The sequence below is a fragment of the Salvia hispanica genome, chromosome 3 (assembly GCF_023119035.1).
Source record: "Salvia hispanica cultivar TCC Black 2014 chromosome 3, UniMelb_Shisp_WGS_1.0, whole genome shotgun sequence".
NCBI lineage: Eukaryota > Viridiplantae > Streptophyta > Magnoliopsida > Lamiales > Lamiaceae > Salvia > Salvia hispanica.
Window position 1 is genome coordinate 9,720,704 of NC_062967.1, and position 15,798 is coordinate 9,736,501.

General features: G+C 35.5%; 3 protein-coding genes across 3 annotated transcripts; all 3 read right to left on the reverse strand.

Annotated features, from left to right (window-relative positions):
• Nucleotides 1-1,286: 1,286 nt before the first annotated feature.
• Nucleotides 1,287-3,477, reverse strand: LOC125213032 (cyclin-D3-1-like). Its single transcript, XM_048113380.1, has 4 exons — nucleotides 2,922-3,477; nucleotides 2,665-2,860; nucleotides 2,446-2,579; nucleotides 1,287-1,815 (listed from the first exon to the last, which is right to left on the reverse strand). The coding sequence occupies exons 1-4, from the start codon at nucleotides 3,378-3,380 to the stop codon at nucleotides 1,642-1,644; spliced, it is 963 nt and encodes a 320-aa protein (XP_047969337.1). The 5' UTR covers nucleotides 3,381-3,477; the 3' UTR covers nucleotides 1,287-1,641.
• A 2,304-nt stretch (nucleotides 3,478-5,781) lies between these two features.
• LOC125209040 (protein IRX15-LIKE-like) lies at nucleotides 5,782-7,532 on the reverse strand. Its single transcript, XM_048108623.1, has 2 exons — nucleotides 7,117-7,532; nucleotides 5,782-6,438 (listed from the first exon to the last, which is right to left on the reverse strand). Exons 1-2 carry the CDS (start codon nucleotides 7,527-7,529, stop codon nucleotides 5,934-5,936), a joined length of 918 nt encoding a protein of 305 aa, XP_047964580.1. The 5' UTR covers nucleotides 7,530-7,532; the 3' UTR covers nucleotides 5,782-5,933.
• A 1,863-nt stretch (nucleotides 7,533-9,395) lies between these two features.
• Nucleotides 9,396-12,770, reverse strand: LOC125211454 (CBS domain-containing protein CBSX1, chloroplastic-like). Its single transcript, XM_048111256.1, has 8 exons — nucleotides 12,482-12,770; nucleotides 11,703-11,790; nucleotides 11,528-11,592; nucleotides 11,341-11,389; nucleotides 10,538-10,593; nucleotides 10,265-10,380; nucleotides 10,026-10,083; nucleotides 9,396-9,933 (listed from the first exon to the last, which is right to left on the reverse strand). The coding sequence occupies exons 1-8, from the start codon at nucleotides 12,692-12,694 to the stop codon at nucleotides 9,862-9,864; spliced, it is 717 nt and encodes a 238-aa protein (XP_047967213.1). The 5' UTR covers nucleotides 12,695-12,770; the 3' UTR covers nucleotides 9,396-9,861.
• Nucleotides 12,771-15,798: the final 3,028 nt, after the last annotated feature.

Sequence of the window (15,798 nt, forward strand, 5' to 3'; positions counted from 1 at the left end):
GCGGGCCAAATTGACATATTTGCTTCAAGGGCAATAATTTTGTTCAAACTTGCGAAAATCAAGAAAAATTGTAGTACTTCAAATTAAGTTCATCTTTTAGTTTTCATTATCTATAAAGGATTATCTTAAATGTTGCCTCCAGTAGTTAATCGAATTTGTATGCGTTCAAGGGGAAAAAAAGAAAAATTAAATGCAATAATTGATTGACTTACCAGTAAATGTGCAACACAAATAAATAGACAAATGGATGGATTAAAATTATTAGGAGAAAATCACAATTTGTATCCATATGAGCTTAACCAATTAGACACACATTGGAATGCAAATAGCAAAGAACAAAGTAATGTAGTACTATGATATAATAGAAATTGACTTAGGAAAAAGTGACAAAATTTGAGGGATTGTGAAATCGAAAAGAGGGGCCAAAGTTTGATAATTTTGGGAGCATCTCATTCTGTCCTTCACAGCTTTACAGCTGTGACCACAAAATAATCCAAAAGAATGTCAAACAAAACCAAAAATGTCACCAAAGGCCTTTTTTTACACTTCACCACATTTCACAATTTACATCAAAAGAAGTATGGAGGGAAGGTATTTTATTCAATATGGAGTATGTAAATCATTATGTGATAATTCAAGATATGAATGTGTAATGTTACTTTCTTACTCACTATTTATCTCACCAATCTAATTACTTATAAAAGCAAATATGGCATCATGTTTAGATCAACAAGTAGTTTTTAGGGCCCACCATAAAATTTGAAGTCAAACTTATAAAAATGGAGTAGCTATTCAATAAGTTAATTGAAAAAAATAAAACAAGAATTAAAAATGTTTATGTTCAATGTTAACAATACAATAGTTAACTTTTTTTTTTTTACCAAACTACACTAAAATAGAAATGTAGTTTTCTATAGTTTTATTTAAGTTGAATATATTATAAATTAGATAAATTGACCGGCATAGAATAAATAAACCAAAAGAGATTAAAATATTTTACTTTAGAACATCCTAAATGCTATAGCTTTTTTCTTTTCCTGGTTGATTATTCAAATTCTTAATTATTCAAATACTAGTATACTACATAACATTACTTACTTATTTGTAGGTAAATAGACACGCCCAATTTTTCCTAGATCAAAAACTTAGTCATTGGCAAGAGAAAGAAAATAGTAGTATTAAAAACTAGTAATAGGGTTGTAAACTAAAATTGTGTGAAGAGTTCCAATTAAACATAAATTTGGTAGTAAAAAAGTATTGTGAATGGCAAAGGCTATTTACCAGAATTCCAGAAAATGAATCTGTTTTATTCCAATGTTAGGATGCAAACAAAGTTGCAAAGTAAGAAACTAGGAGTTTCTTACAAATGGAAACACACAGTAAGCTCAACAATATGGTTCCATTCATTAAATTAGGCATGTCCACAATTGGAATCCAGGGGCAGTCCTGGTATTTACCCATAAATAGCACACACTTCTCACTTCTCCCTCTCTCTTTCTTCTCTGTTTGTGCACAGATTTGCAAGTGATGGTAAAAGCTTTTTTAACTTTTCTTTGCTTCCAGCAAGCATACATTAATTATTATTGAAGAGAGAGATGATTTTGATTTTTGAATATTGAGGAAGGTGGCTTAATGCCTGCCTCAATGCTTCTTGTGTTTCTTTAAAATAGGGTTATGATCATTTGCAACTTCACCATCAATTATTGTTGCATCATTCCAACTTCCACTCAATTCGCAGTTTCTGCGTTTTGAGACCTTCTTCTTGTCGTTTGGATGTATGTCTGAGATAAGCATGCTACACTTGTCCACTTCCATCTGTTCAAAATCAGCACACATCATTCAATTAATGGTCTTAATAATATGAAAAGATACATTACTTTTTTAAAAAAGGGAGTAATAAAATATCAAAATTACTGCATAGGCTGACACACAAACGCAGCCACGTGCATGACGAAAAGTCAAATTCCAAAATCACTATACCGTGGCGGACGAGTTAAAACAGGAATACTCAATTTCCCAAATAAATTAACAATGTTAAAACAAGAATACTCAATTTAACAAATAAATTATCAAGTGTGTTAAATTTTTGGTGACGCCCTCTGTTTTTCAAAATTTAAATCACAGTAGATCATAAAGTTTGTAATTTTCATAGCCATCTAAGCTGTTTCTTATTCAGTAAAATTAGCCACGATATGATAATTATTTAAACATATGGAACTATTATAGTTATTCCCTCAGTTCCACAATAAAACTCTTATTTTGATATTGTAATTGATCGCATATTTCACTAATTTTTTTCACTCACGTTTCATTATAAAACTAATATATATATTCCAGGTCAATTTTGTTTACATTTCTTAAAATAAATGAGATAAGTAAATAAAAGTGATTGTATATTTGAATAATTTGACATAAAGATGATGTGGCAAGAGGGAAGAAAGCAACCTTACTGATATGAAGGACCTCAAACATCATCTTCTCACACTGAAGCGCAAAGCCGCAGTATTCCTCCTGATTGACGACGTGAAGCATCGCCGCACTCGCCACAACTCCCGCCGAATATTCCACACACCTCCAATCTACACCACCAAATTTTAGTTTTAACTTTTAACCACTCACATGATAAATCACATTACAGAGAGGGAGGAGAAAGAGATGAGTCACCGGAAACGAAGGAAATCACAGCATCTTCACAGCTCGCCAGAAACCCCAAATGAATCGCAAACCCAAGCCTCCTCACAAAATGATCAATGAACGAAAGAGGAGTCACCGGATTCATCCTCCAATCCAACGCGGACAGAATCAAAAGCTCCATTCTCTTAATCGTCTTCGCCTCGAACAAATACTTCGCATCCTCCACCTTCAAAAATCAATCAGCAACTAAATTCCTAATTATAAAATTAACAAAAAAAAACACATACTTGAAGGTCTACGAGAAGAGGAACGTGAGTTTCTTCAACTTTGGCGGCAATAGAGAGGCAAGCAACGGCCACAAGCTGCGTCAGCCACGGCCGCTTCTCATCTCCCTTCAAACTCAGCAAGAATCTGTCGACGAAATTGACGGCCAGGACGGCGGCGGAGGCGGAGAATTTATGATGCGAAGCGATTTTGAGAAGGATTCCGACGGCTTGATTTCTAGCTGATGAAGAGAGGCGACTGGATTCGGGAGGCGTAGTTTGTTGGCTGTCTTTGCGGAGGAGGAATTGGAGGTCTTCGTCGTCCCATTTCGAATCGTATTGGAATCGGGAGGTGTTGTGGTTTGAGGTGATTTCGCTTTTAGGAGTAGTTTCTTCTTCGCAGTAACGGGTGTGGTCCACGGCCATTGTTGGTTGAGGAGAAGGGGTGTTGGTGTTGGTGTTGGTGTTGGTGTTGCTTTTCATTTATACGAAGAGAGTAAAGCAATCTCCATTTCGTCCATGGATATGAATGGACGCTGCACTTTCTTGACAAGAGAGATAAAAGGTGGAGTTTTTTTCATCATAGGGTGTCACGCTTTGTTGTTTAAGTAGTTGGATGTGTTAGTAAATGATGCAGTGTTTCAATTACTAATAAATGCACAATATTAGATTCACAGTTAATCATCATGACTTGACTCAATTCGGACTTTAAAAGATGTAGTTTGAAAGAATTTGTAAAATATGATGTAATGTGAGTTTTATCACTCAAAAATTTAAAATAGTGAAGTAATAGTAATAGGTTAAAGTGTCAATTAATTATGAGCGGATGAAAAGCTAAATTATGTCAATTAATTGTGGATTAAAGAAATTCTAATAAATTGGAGTCACCGTATAAATATATAATTGAGCGAAATCTAATGTATTTTATCTTATTAAATGTATAGTTTTTATTTAGTACTATTCCTACCCGAAAAGTGATGAATTCATAGAGTTGATTGAATCAGTGTATCTAGAAGATGAGTGGCGCTAAAGAATGTCGTACACTAACACAATAAAAATCGTCAACTCTTTGTCGATATATTTTGTTATTTTTTTTGTAAGTTTATATGTATGTGATGATGATTAGGTTCAAGAGTGTGCGCGTGCCTTCAAATGTGGAAACTTACAAAATTAGAGCAATACTGTATTTGTTTTGGGTGATTTCTCGTGGTACATCCACATAATGAAACTCGTAGGGTTATACGAAGTGAAGAAGATCATCCGCAAAAGGCAAAAGCGATACAACAAATGAAGAACAAAAGTGAATCCCAACCCTGGACAATTGAGCCAAAGTTGTTGCTCCGTGGAATCGACGGCAAATCCAAATCCAAATGGCAAAGTTAATAATTTGGCATGTGTATCGTGTGAAACCGCATAAACTTATTGTAGTCACTGATGATAGGAAATGAAATTCGTAGCCTATTAAAAGGTCAGCGCAGGTATCAGAAAGCTCAAACAAAGAAAGAACACAAGTGAATCCCACCATCCAAAGATAGAGTGAAGGTACTACACCTAAGTAGGCGATAACTCCAGGGGTGATAGATCGTGCAGGTTGTATCGTTATCAAGTCAATATGATAGCAGCCCAACCCAATAAGACCTAACCCGAACCCGACTTGTGAATGAAACTCTCAACCCAAAGACGACCCCCCAAAAAAAAAATCAAATTATGGAATTAATATGTGTTTTTCTAGGTGATTTCTTGTATTCCCTAGTGGCGGGAAAATGGGGAGGCACACACTACATACAGGGAGGTCCCGCGAAAACAACCACCCATGGAATGCAAACAAACATTAACACCATATTCATATATATATTTGGTGGGTATAGTTTTTCACCCCAAATTCAAACCGTGTGACACCATAATTCATATCCACCACATCACACATTTGCCTTTTTGGTCTTATTCGGTTTCGTGTAAGGTCGTTTTGCATAAATTTTTGAAATTTGACATACTTATAATGTAAAATAAATTGACCGGCAAAGTAAAACTTGAATACGAATCAATAACCCAATGGCAATGAGGGAAAAGCACAAATTTCAATTTATGAGTACACTACTACTTACTATGATGGTCCACACCTCTGCATCAATGTTTAACCATTTCTCTTGTTTTTTTACCTTTTAACCAAACCTATAAACCCTCTAGCTTACCTTAATAATTTAATTTTCACTGTCGCGGAATTTGTATTTATTTTATTTTTGAAAGAAGACCTATACATAGTCACTGTGGAATAGTAAATCTTTAATGGGGCTAATTATCAATGCCAGCTTAACCATGGCAGCTTATTCCATCTACATTCGAGGAACCAATTGTTTAATGACTTTAATTAGTGGAGTTGTCATCCAGTTTAATCATTAATTAACGAATAACTCCAACATCAAATTCAATTGATGCTTGGTGAAACCATCAATTGGTCTTGGGAATTCTCCTCCAAAGTTAAAATGGCCCCACTTCTATTGTCAACTTGATAAAATTAGCTAGTGTAATGCAACTTCAAATTTTGTTATACTCGGTAACTCTAAAAACACCATTGACTACTACATTATACCAATTTTTTTTAAAAAATTATATTAGTTGACTCCATAAAAGATATCTTTATCAACGATGATAGATGTCTATTGTCTTACCTCATATGAACATTAATTTGTCCTCAATTTATAACATTTAAAGAAAATAGAGAAAGTGACATAGAATTCGTTAGGCCCACTGCTCGGCCCGGGCTCACTTCGCGCTGAAACTGTATAGTGGGCCTCAAAATGGGCTTCTAAATGCGCATTGTCCATATTATTACTACTATTGAAATCAAACTTAAAAAAAATAATTTTGGGCTCTAAAGCCATTAAATTTCTCAAAAATCGGCGATTTTCCAAAGAAATATAATACTAGTACTAATACTCGCTAATTATTTATTCTATATGGAGTACTATTACATATGCGTTTGTTACATGTATTTGGTACTTTAAAAAAAATAACGCACATATATATAAATTTAGATCAAATTAAGTGAGACGAAGAAGAAGGAGTTGTGTAACAAAATCCATAAGTATGTTTCCGGCCGCCGCCGCCCATTTTCCCGACCACAAAATGGCCCAACATATCGACCGTCTCCACCAAATTCTCGCGGCAAAGGAACAAATCCGTGCACACGCTCTCCACCTCTCTCGTCATCTCATGCACGAACACGTGCGTCCCTCCTCCGCCGCCGCCGCCTCTAGTCCTCGCCATAACCCCGGCGGAGAATATCGACGCCATCCTCCCCGGCGTATTTGGCGCGTACCCGGACGGCCCGTCGATCACGATCACGTCCCACCCGACGTCGTACATGTAGTTAGGGAGGTCGTTCACCGCCAGCTGGCAGTCGGAGTAGAGCAGGTTCTGCACCGGCCGGCACTCTCCGTCTACCTCTCGCTTGAAGTCCTCGATCAGACTGCGAAGGTCTCGGACTTTGGTGGTGAACCGGACGTCGTAGGCCTCGGCCGACGGGTGCCGCTCCTCGAACCTTAATTATTGACAAATGAAACAAAAATAAATAGTACTATAACGATATAAAAAGAAACAACTAAAACCACTATATAAATCCAGAGATTTCAGGATTTGAGATTGAATTGAACGGTCTCTTTTAGTATTTGGGATCCAATTGGCACCTCTTTCAGAATATGAGATTGGGGCACGCAAAATTTTCAATTTAGGAAATTTATGCCTTTTTATTCTCTTTCTCTTTTTATTTCATATTATTTCTCTTCACAAAATACATGAACTGACCAAACTACCATTTGTCTCATATCTTCACTTTTATTCCTTCAAGACAGATCGAGAGGATCGATCTAATTATCAACAAGTTCATAACCATACATCATCCATCATCTATGAACTTACCTGTGATTAAATCGATCTTCATTATTTGTCGTGAAGGAATAAGAGAAGATAAAGTAAGGGGCAGTTTGGACAGTTCAAGTAATTTGAGAGAGAAAAAAGATGAGAAAAGGACAAAAATCCTCTAAAATTAAAAAATTGCGTTCCTCGATTCCATTTTTTGAAAGACATGCAGATTGGATACCAAATACCGAAAGACCTTCCAATTTAATCCAAAAACTGAAAATTCTAATATAAGTCTAATCGGTCACTTCTAAAATCACCAATTGATTTGAGGATGGAACTATACAGATTTCTGTCATACCTCGTCACAGAGAAGGGGTACTCGTCGACGAAGACGGTGCGGCCTTGGTGGTTGAGGGAGTTCCAAAGGAGGGACTCTTGGGTGAGGCCGAAGACGAGGAGGTTGCACGGTGCGGAGCAGCGACGGAGGACGGAGTGAACAGAGTCTATCTCGGCGGGGGTCATGGTGGGGGTGGCGTTGGTGGAGGCGTAGTAGAGGAGGGCGTCGGAGATAGGGTCCGGCAGCGGCGATAGGACGGCGGCGGTGTCTCTTGTGGCGATGAGGCTGAGGAGGAAGGTGAAGGTGAAGAGGAGGAAGAGGGCGACGACGGTGATCCGAATGCGGCTGCCGGTTTTGTAGGGGTGGAGGAGTGGGAATTTTCCGGCGGTCTTCATCGGAAGCACACAGAGTCTTTTTTCTTTCAATTGTGACATTTATATTTGATGTGCTTATTTAACATATGATATTTAAAAATTTCAAACTTATAGTTCTTTTTGTGACGAGTTTCATTTGATTAGATACGAGAATTTAATTTTTGGTATGGCATTGATTAAGTAATAAGACGTGCGGAGGACTTACAAGGGTTTGTGTCTCCCAATTTTGGTGGCACATCCCTTGTCTACTTATTTATTTTAGTTGGAGTATGTTTTATTGAATTTCAGTAGTTAGGATTTATGATTTTAATTTATTATATTCAGTTCCCATTTCTAATAAAAAATATTTATTTTGGTTGTAATAGGCAATTTACATTTTAGAATTTTTTAGCTAGGAAAAAAATGTAACTATATCAAATCAAGCTCGAAATAATGTAAAAAATTATCATAAATTATTCATATCATTTCCTCTTTATTGCTAAAGAACAACATAACTAATAACAAAAATGATTTATAATTTAATTTAATTGAATTAAAAATTTTAAGGATATTATTATTTACATTTATCATTATTCATAATTTTAAACTCTAATACTAACATTTATAATAGAACTAAAGTTCAATGCGACTTTGCGAGTCCGATTGAATCTTACACACTTAATAACTATATTCCTTTTTTTACGATGTTGATATTGATTGGATTTAATTTTGTATTCCTAACATAATACGGAGGTTTAGTGGTCATATAGTTGATGCCTGATGGAGTAATTAACTGACCGTTATATATAGATTGAATACCTCTTTTATTTTTTATTTTCATGCTTTAGGGGAACAAATGTCTTCAACCAAACTAAATAACTAATACATTCGATATTTAAAGCAGATAGTAGACTATCAAAATCTCATGTGGTATTATAAGACAGCCACCTAAAACCATGGTAATCACAATCACATTATCTGAATATTACAATACTAAGTCTGATTAGCAATAATATGAAAATTCATAACAAAGTGCATATTCAACCTCAACATTCAATAAGTTGCGACTTTGAGTGTGGGATCTCATGATGCTATGGAAACTCGCAAATGCGTAAGAATGAGCCGTTTGATGTTTCAGTGTCGTTCGGCTAAACATCAAAATGAAACACTACTTTTTTTTCTTTTTCTTTTTTCAACCAAATTTAAAAGTTTGAGTCACTATAATCACAATGATTAATGAGGAATCATCAATGATCATCTTTACGACTCTGGCTTAATGTGGATAGTGGTAAGTAGTATGTCATGTTGCAATTGTAACTTGACCAAGTGATTTAATAAATATGAAATTATTCCTGAAATTTGGAGTAGACGACATGCATGTATTCATAGAAAACAATAATATCGATGTTTAAATATGAAAGTAGAGAAGTCACAATCTCATTGATATCATAATAAAGTGAGCCAATGCTTCATACGCCACCACCACTCGTTAACATTAATTTTTAATAAAATCATAGATGGTATACATCAAACCCTTAATTTTACGAGTTATGTGATTAATTGTAATTACATAATTCATCAATTGTATTTTTTTTTTATCATATATCGCCATTGTAAATCAAGCATAATTAGAAATATGATTTCTTATAAAAACATTTTGTTCAAAAATTCAAAACAAAATTCAGGGAAATCTTATCTTACATTCTAACAAATTGCATACTTATAATACATACTAAACTACCACAGGTGAAATGTCAGATTAAATTAACCGATTAAGAAATACTTTAATAATGGTAATATCATCCTTATTAACCTAATTTAGCATGAAAATGATTGAATATAAAAATATTTATATTTATCACACATTTATACAGCATATATTTATGACCACTATAATAATGTAATAACATTATACAGTAAAAAATTGGGATACAGAAAGTCAACCTATTGATCTCAATCTCACTACAATTCTGAATATTATGAATTAGGGAAACAGTGATTGTTGTATGCTAATAATTTACCCCCAAAAAATTTAGCCTAATAAATGTCTATTACAACAGCTATAAGGGCAGCAGAAGCCCAGCCCATGAGGACACAGAAAGTCTACCTATTGATCTCAATCTCACTACAATTCTGGATTCTCACCACCACCACATGCAAACAAGAATACGAAATCTAAATATACAAGCCGGGCAAGAATGAAGTACTCGGTTTTGGGGCGTCACCGATACATATACATTATACTACATATTACCTCATTGTGCCATATTCACTGCAGCTGTCCTTTTATGGAGTAATCAGCCACTACATCACAGAGAGTACCACTTCAGTTCAACCAGTAATATGGCTAGACAATCAAGCACGTGTACGTGTTATTTTCACTCATGCTTAGACAAGCAGTGGTGAAGAGTGATCAAATTTCCTCGGCAGCCTGTTTTATCTGAAGAGCCGCCCTGACAACATCTCCCCTGGTAATAATACCAATCTATCACATGGCAAAATTCAAATTGTAAGAATTCCATACAGCTGATTTTAGTATATTGTGCCAATGCTGTAAGTTGAGTAGAATCACATTACCAGCTTTCCTTCAATGTCTACTACAGGTAACCGACGATACTTTGTTTTAAGCAATAACCTGCACCATATCAGCATCTCATTATTCCTTTGAATGATTGAATCTGAGCTTGTAGATTGGTACACACAAACTGACCAGTTCTGTAGTTAGTGTTGGCTATAGAAAAACTAACATTTTGGGATAATTTTTAGATCAACAGATTTACAATTGTTGTACTTATTTAAGAAAATGATCAAAATACCTCGCCGCATCCTCAAGATTGGTGTTTTCACGCACAACTAGGGGGGAAGGAGTCATTACGTCACCAACAACCTTCCCATTAGTTTTACTGAGTAACTTCTGAACTTCATTAAATGTCTGCATAAATAGAATATTAGAAACTCAGACAGGCCAAGTAAAATAGTGGGATGCTTTACATTGATCCAGGAAATTAATAGATTCAAGTGATACCGACAACTGGAAACAAATTTATCAAGGAGAGTAATAGATTCATGAAAGAAAAGTTTATACGTACTTTCCAAGTGCTACCGACAACTGGAAACAAATTTGTACTATCTTGTTCACCACCACCTAATTTTGATCAATGAGAAACAGAACAAAAATTATAAGCAATGAGTAATAAGGAACTCTACTTGATAATAGCTATGTTGATTTAGCCCCAGGAAATAGAAGGAAAGTACAAAAATATGTTAAACTTAATCGTTAATACACCGAAAGGCAAAAACAATCTAGTTTACATATCTTATAGTCCCTCCGCACCTAGGCATATAAACAATGCACAGTGCTGATAATTGCTGCTATAAATGTGTCCTTTTTCTTACATAATCTTAGGTTTGGTGACTACTAAACAAATCTTCCAATTCTAATGGAGTTGTCAGTATGTTATAGTTTATGTGTGATTCACTCTTTTCAGTGTGATTCATTCTTCTTGATGACTTTTATGTTTTTTCTTATATAATATGCTAGATAATAAGTATCTCACATCGGTTATGTGACCACTTCGTCTCTTGAATTGTACTATATATATGTGCTTTTATGAAGTAACGAAATATACCTACTTCTTTTCTCTACTATGTCTGTATACTTCTTTACATATCTCTATGTTTTATTGTTCGACATTTTTCATTTTCTTCCTTTTCAAACTCATGAATGGAGGGAAAGCAAGTCAATATCTGCGATGACTACCTAATAAACTGAGTAACCAGCTTTAACAGGTAGATGTTGTACACTCGTACTATAAACTAAGTTTCTATCCTTAGAGGTGCAGCTTAACAAAGATACAAGAATATTAAATTGGTTTCACAAATCCAATGGTACCTGAGATGGAGTCAAGTGCCAACAAATCATAGTCGGAAACCACACCGACCTGTAACACCATCACACAGTTGGTCAAGATTATGATGAACGGCCACCAAAGTCATTACTACTAAAAGGTAGGAAAAGTGAGATTTATGTTGCTCTCTACAATGCAAAAAGATAAATCATACAAGATACGTAGCATTACCAACTTCCAATCATCATCAACCACAGGAAATCCAGTAACTCTTTTCTCCACAAGGGTGTCCAAAGCTGGGAAAAAATTAAGAGGGTGGCCAAAAGAATGAACTAATTGAGAAACTCTCAAACCCAAAAGTGTATAAATAAATAAATAAAAACTAAGATGAAAAGATAAGAAATACCTTCATCGACAGTAGTTGTTGGCCTTACAACATGCAATTGCTCTTTTCTTGTCATAAACTCACCTACATTGTAGGTTCTCTCTCTTTCCTGAAAGGTTTAAATGCATGTTTAGTAAAGGTGAAGATTGGTTATACTTGTGCTAGGGTGGTGGAGTATTCCATAAGATAATCCACCAGATCACCACATACTTAGAGTTAGATGGATCTAAATAATTTTGAGTTCGTTAGATCATCTAATCCTACAAATATTCAATCACAGGCATTTTCAATCTAATATGGAGTATCGCCCAAAGTAGACGCCCCCTCAGTATATCCATACAGTTTCTGTGTCCCCGGATTGCTCCAAAAAAATGGGCTGAGAACTACAACATGGTTATAATGGCCACATGGATAAACTAAGGATGACAAAGCAGTTAATCTTATGAAAATTCATGGGTATTGGAGGTTTATAGATGTCAAAAACTCCTAATAATAAAAGCATTCATGTTTTTGTTAACTCTACTAGATGCGAACAAATTTTAAGCATAACCATACTCCTATGTTGCAGAGTTCAGACAAGTCATAGATACAATCCAGATACAAAACCTCATAGGTATTTAACTCTTCAATTAAATTCTGTGTGTAACGATCTTCATCACTAGCCCTAATACACCTAATATAGTAGTACTACATCATTAGAGCTCTAATTGCTTAAAAAACTCTCGTATTTTTACTTTCAATTACGCAAATATAGGCAATAAGTAGCCAAATTCCAGGACAGATGCGCGGCGATTACTTACGGGAGCCGAATTGGTGGCGCCGGCGGTGGCGAGAAGCGGGCGTCGTGATTCAGGCCGCCTCCGTTTGGTGGTGGAAATAGTAACCGACGGATTTGGGAGGGGAGAGCGAGTGTAGCAGGTAAGGACGCAGGGTAAACTGCAGCCGTGAACGAGTGGATCTGCTCCTGAAAGTGAAAAAACAGAGGGAAATTGTGCGAAAATAATGGAATCCATGAATGTGGAGAGGTGATGGAAAAAAGCAACAGAGAGATGCAGAAAGAAATCAGATATTTTTCCACATCTCGCCTGTATCAGTATGCTGTTTATATACGGAGTACTTACAATGCTCAAGCAAGTTGGGTTCGTGATTAAGGACTTGTTTGGCAGGAATCAACAGGTAATGATGTTTCCCGGCAAAATTTGTCAAGTTTCATAAATTAATTAATTTGAAACTATAATTAACAATAATAAAATAGGGAAATAATCATTAAAGAATGACGTCATCAACCTTTTCTCAATAATTCTCAGGAGCACTATATAGTGTAAAATACTAAAAGGTAAATAGTGTAATGCGCAAAGTCTTTTTTTTTTTATTTCTGTTATCCCTTTCAGCATATTGCCAAACAAGCCCCGAATATGTTAGCAATTTAGGCGGTACTGTTTAAACGAGTAGTTCAGAATTAACTTTCAGTTCATTTCATTTACAAATTGATGCAAAGTTTGCAAACTAGCAAAATCAAATGAACCAACTAGATTGTATTCGTTGACTTGGGATAAAGGGTGTGTTTAGTGAATTTATGGTATGTATCGTCTTATATTGTAAAACTCTAGTTTAATTGAGATAGATACATAAACAATACTCCTTCCGTCTATAAAAAATAAGGCATATTATTAATGGCACGAGTTTTAATATAGAATTGGTAAAGTAAGAGAAGTAGTGGTAGTAGAATGTGAGTCAATATTATTAGTAAGAGAGAAGGGAAAAAAGTAAGAGAGAGTTTACTGAAAACTTTCCTTTATTGAATGCATCATATTTTCCGTGGACAACAAATGGCAAATGTGCCCTATTTTTCGTGGATGAATGGAGCACTAAATTTGCTTAGGGGCTACTTAGTATGGTGGAATGTATTGAGGGAATGGAATGGATTCGTACCTCCATTCCATATCTTTGTTTGGTATTTTTATTTCTTAGAGCATCTCCAACAAGGAATGGTAAATAAAAGAGGTATATCATCTATATATCTCCTCAAAAAGTGAAATATACTCTTCCAAAAAGAAATATACTCCAAATGAAAAAGATATATATAAAGGTGGGACAACACGAAATTTTAGGAGGTTTTGTTTTATATATTATGTGGAAAGAGAAAATACTAATATTTATATTAATGTGAGAGATAACTTTTTCCAAAAAAGGAAATGTGACATCTTTTGTGGGACGGAGAGTAGTACAAAATGCATTAAAAAAAATAAAGTGTAATGTCTTCTCAAATACCTTCTCCCTTGGAGAATGATTTTTCATGAAAAGAAGACAAATGTGGTAGTTATAAAATTTTACCTCTCCATTGATGAATAGGTAAATATACCTCTTTAAAATGGGAAAAAGTATAGTAATACCTTCTCAAATACATCTTCCATTGGAGAATGATTTTTCATGAAAAAGGGTAAATATGGTAGTTATATAACTTAACCTCTCCATTTACCTCTCCCGATGCTCTTAGGAATCATCATTTCATTCCACATGGGAATAGTCATTCCTTTCATTTAGCTAAGAAATGACTATTCCATTCCATTTCACAATCCCCCTCCACACTAAGCAGCACATACGTGCGCGTGCACATACCTACGGCAACACATGCACATATATACACACACACTCACACACACAAGCACATATGCACGCACACACGCACCGGCACATATGTACACACACATAAACAATATATACACCACATATACACACACTCATTTACGTGTATAGTACAAATTAATATGATTAACTGAGGTTGAGTGATTACGAAATTGCTAAGCTTCTATGCGTAGTTTTTTAAATTGAGTTTGGGACATCTATGAATAAATTACTATGACCATAATCGGGATGTCTGCACGCGAATTCTTTTTTTTTTAATTATTTTATTATTCATTCCGTCCCACTTAAAATATTCACCTTTTTTTTTTAATATGTCTCATTTAAGATGCCCACTTTCTATATTTGAAAATAAACTTGTCTACTCTCTCTCCTTATTAACATATTCAACTAACTTTTTCTATCTAGTTACTCCATACGTGATCTATCATATATAGGGCTCGTTTGCTTCTTCCTATTTGGAAAGGTAAGAAATGAATGTTGACTCAATCAAAACAGGCTGGTCTCATCAAGCAGGAAATAGTTGAGGGAGTTTGGTATTCCATATTTGACTGACAACACGCAAGCCCCTTCCATGCATTCAGACGAATATGTCCCTATCATTTACTTGTAATTCCTTCTTCTACCCCATCCGTCGATTAAAACGACAAAACGAAAAAGTCGACTACCCAAGATTATGTCCTCGCCGGAGTATGGCCCCTCCGTTTAGCGGCCAGATCTGAGACTGCACACACAAATCGCATGTTAGATCCACATTATTGAAGAACGATGGAAGGGGTATACATGTATATTTTTGTATCAGCTAAAGGGCCTTTGTCAACTCCTAATGGCCAAAGAGAAAACAGAACTGAAAAAAATGGATAAAAAATTGATCTTTAGAGCCCAACTTGAAAAAATCAAACGACCATTTGTTTCTCCTCATCATCAAGATTCTTCAACAAAAAAAAATCTACAAATCCGGTCACGAAAACACCGGCTCGGAATCCAATTTTTTCTCAGAGTCTCAAAGCGACAATCACAACAACAGTAGATAAGGGAGTTTGGTGTCCTTCTTCTACCCTTCTGTCGATTAAAGCGGCAAAACAAAAAAAGTCGACTACCCAAGATTATGTCCTCGCCGGAGTTGTTTGTACGTGACACCGGTGTCGAAACACTGACAAATGTATGGATCTTCGAAGCCGTTTCTTCAGCACCGTTTGAGGAGAAGAGGGTAGTGAGAGAAAGTATCCACACAATTTTGAACCCTCAAATGCAGTCTACTGTGCAAATGGTGGGAGCCCCAAAAAGTTAAGGGATGCTGCAGTCATTTCACCACCAATTATGGAGGACTGTAGCGGACGAGTTTTCAAATATCAAATGCTCCGCGTGAATTATTTGTGGTGAAAGTTAAAGCCAACAGTGCTGGCCATAGCTTCAATTGAGGGCCATGCACAAATAATTAATGAACACCGAACCAACCTTTTTGCCATAATTT

Bases quoted from the DNA above. Each gene is read 5' to 3' on its own strand.
- LOC125213032 (XM_048113380.1), bottom strand. From the start codon at position 3,380: ATGAAAAGCAACACCAACACCAACACCAACACCAACACCCCTTCTCCT. The intron at 2,861-2,921 runs GTATGTGTTTTT...TGATTTTTGAAG, and splicing joins CTCTTCTCGTAGACCTTCAA to GTGGAGGATGCGAAGTATTT. The intron at 2,580-2,664 runs GTGACTCATCTC...TTGGTGGTGTAG, and splicing joins TGTGATTTCCTTCGTTTCCG to ATTGGAGGTGTGTGGAATAT.
- LOC125209040 (XM_048108623.1), bottom strand. From the start codon at position 7,529: ATGTCACAATTGAAAGAAAAAAGACTCTGTGTGCTTCCGATGAAGACC. The intron at 6,439-7,116 runs GTATGACAGAAA...TCAATAATTAAG, and splicing joins TACCCCTTCTCTGTGACGAG to GTTCGAGGAGCGGCACCCGT.
- LOC125211454 (XM_048111256.1), bottom strand. From the start codon at position 12,694: ATGGATTCCATTATTTTCGCACAATTTCCCTCTGTTTTTTCACTTTCA. The intron at 11,390-11,527 runs GTAATGCTACGT...ATGGTGTTACAG, and splicing joins TTGATGATGATTGGAAGTTG to GTCGGTGTGGTTTCCGACTA. The intron at 10,381-10,537 runs GTACGTATAAAC...CTATTTATGCAG, and splicing joins TTGTCGGTAGCACTTGGAAA to ACATTTAATGAAGTTCAGAA.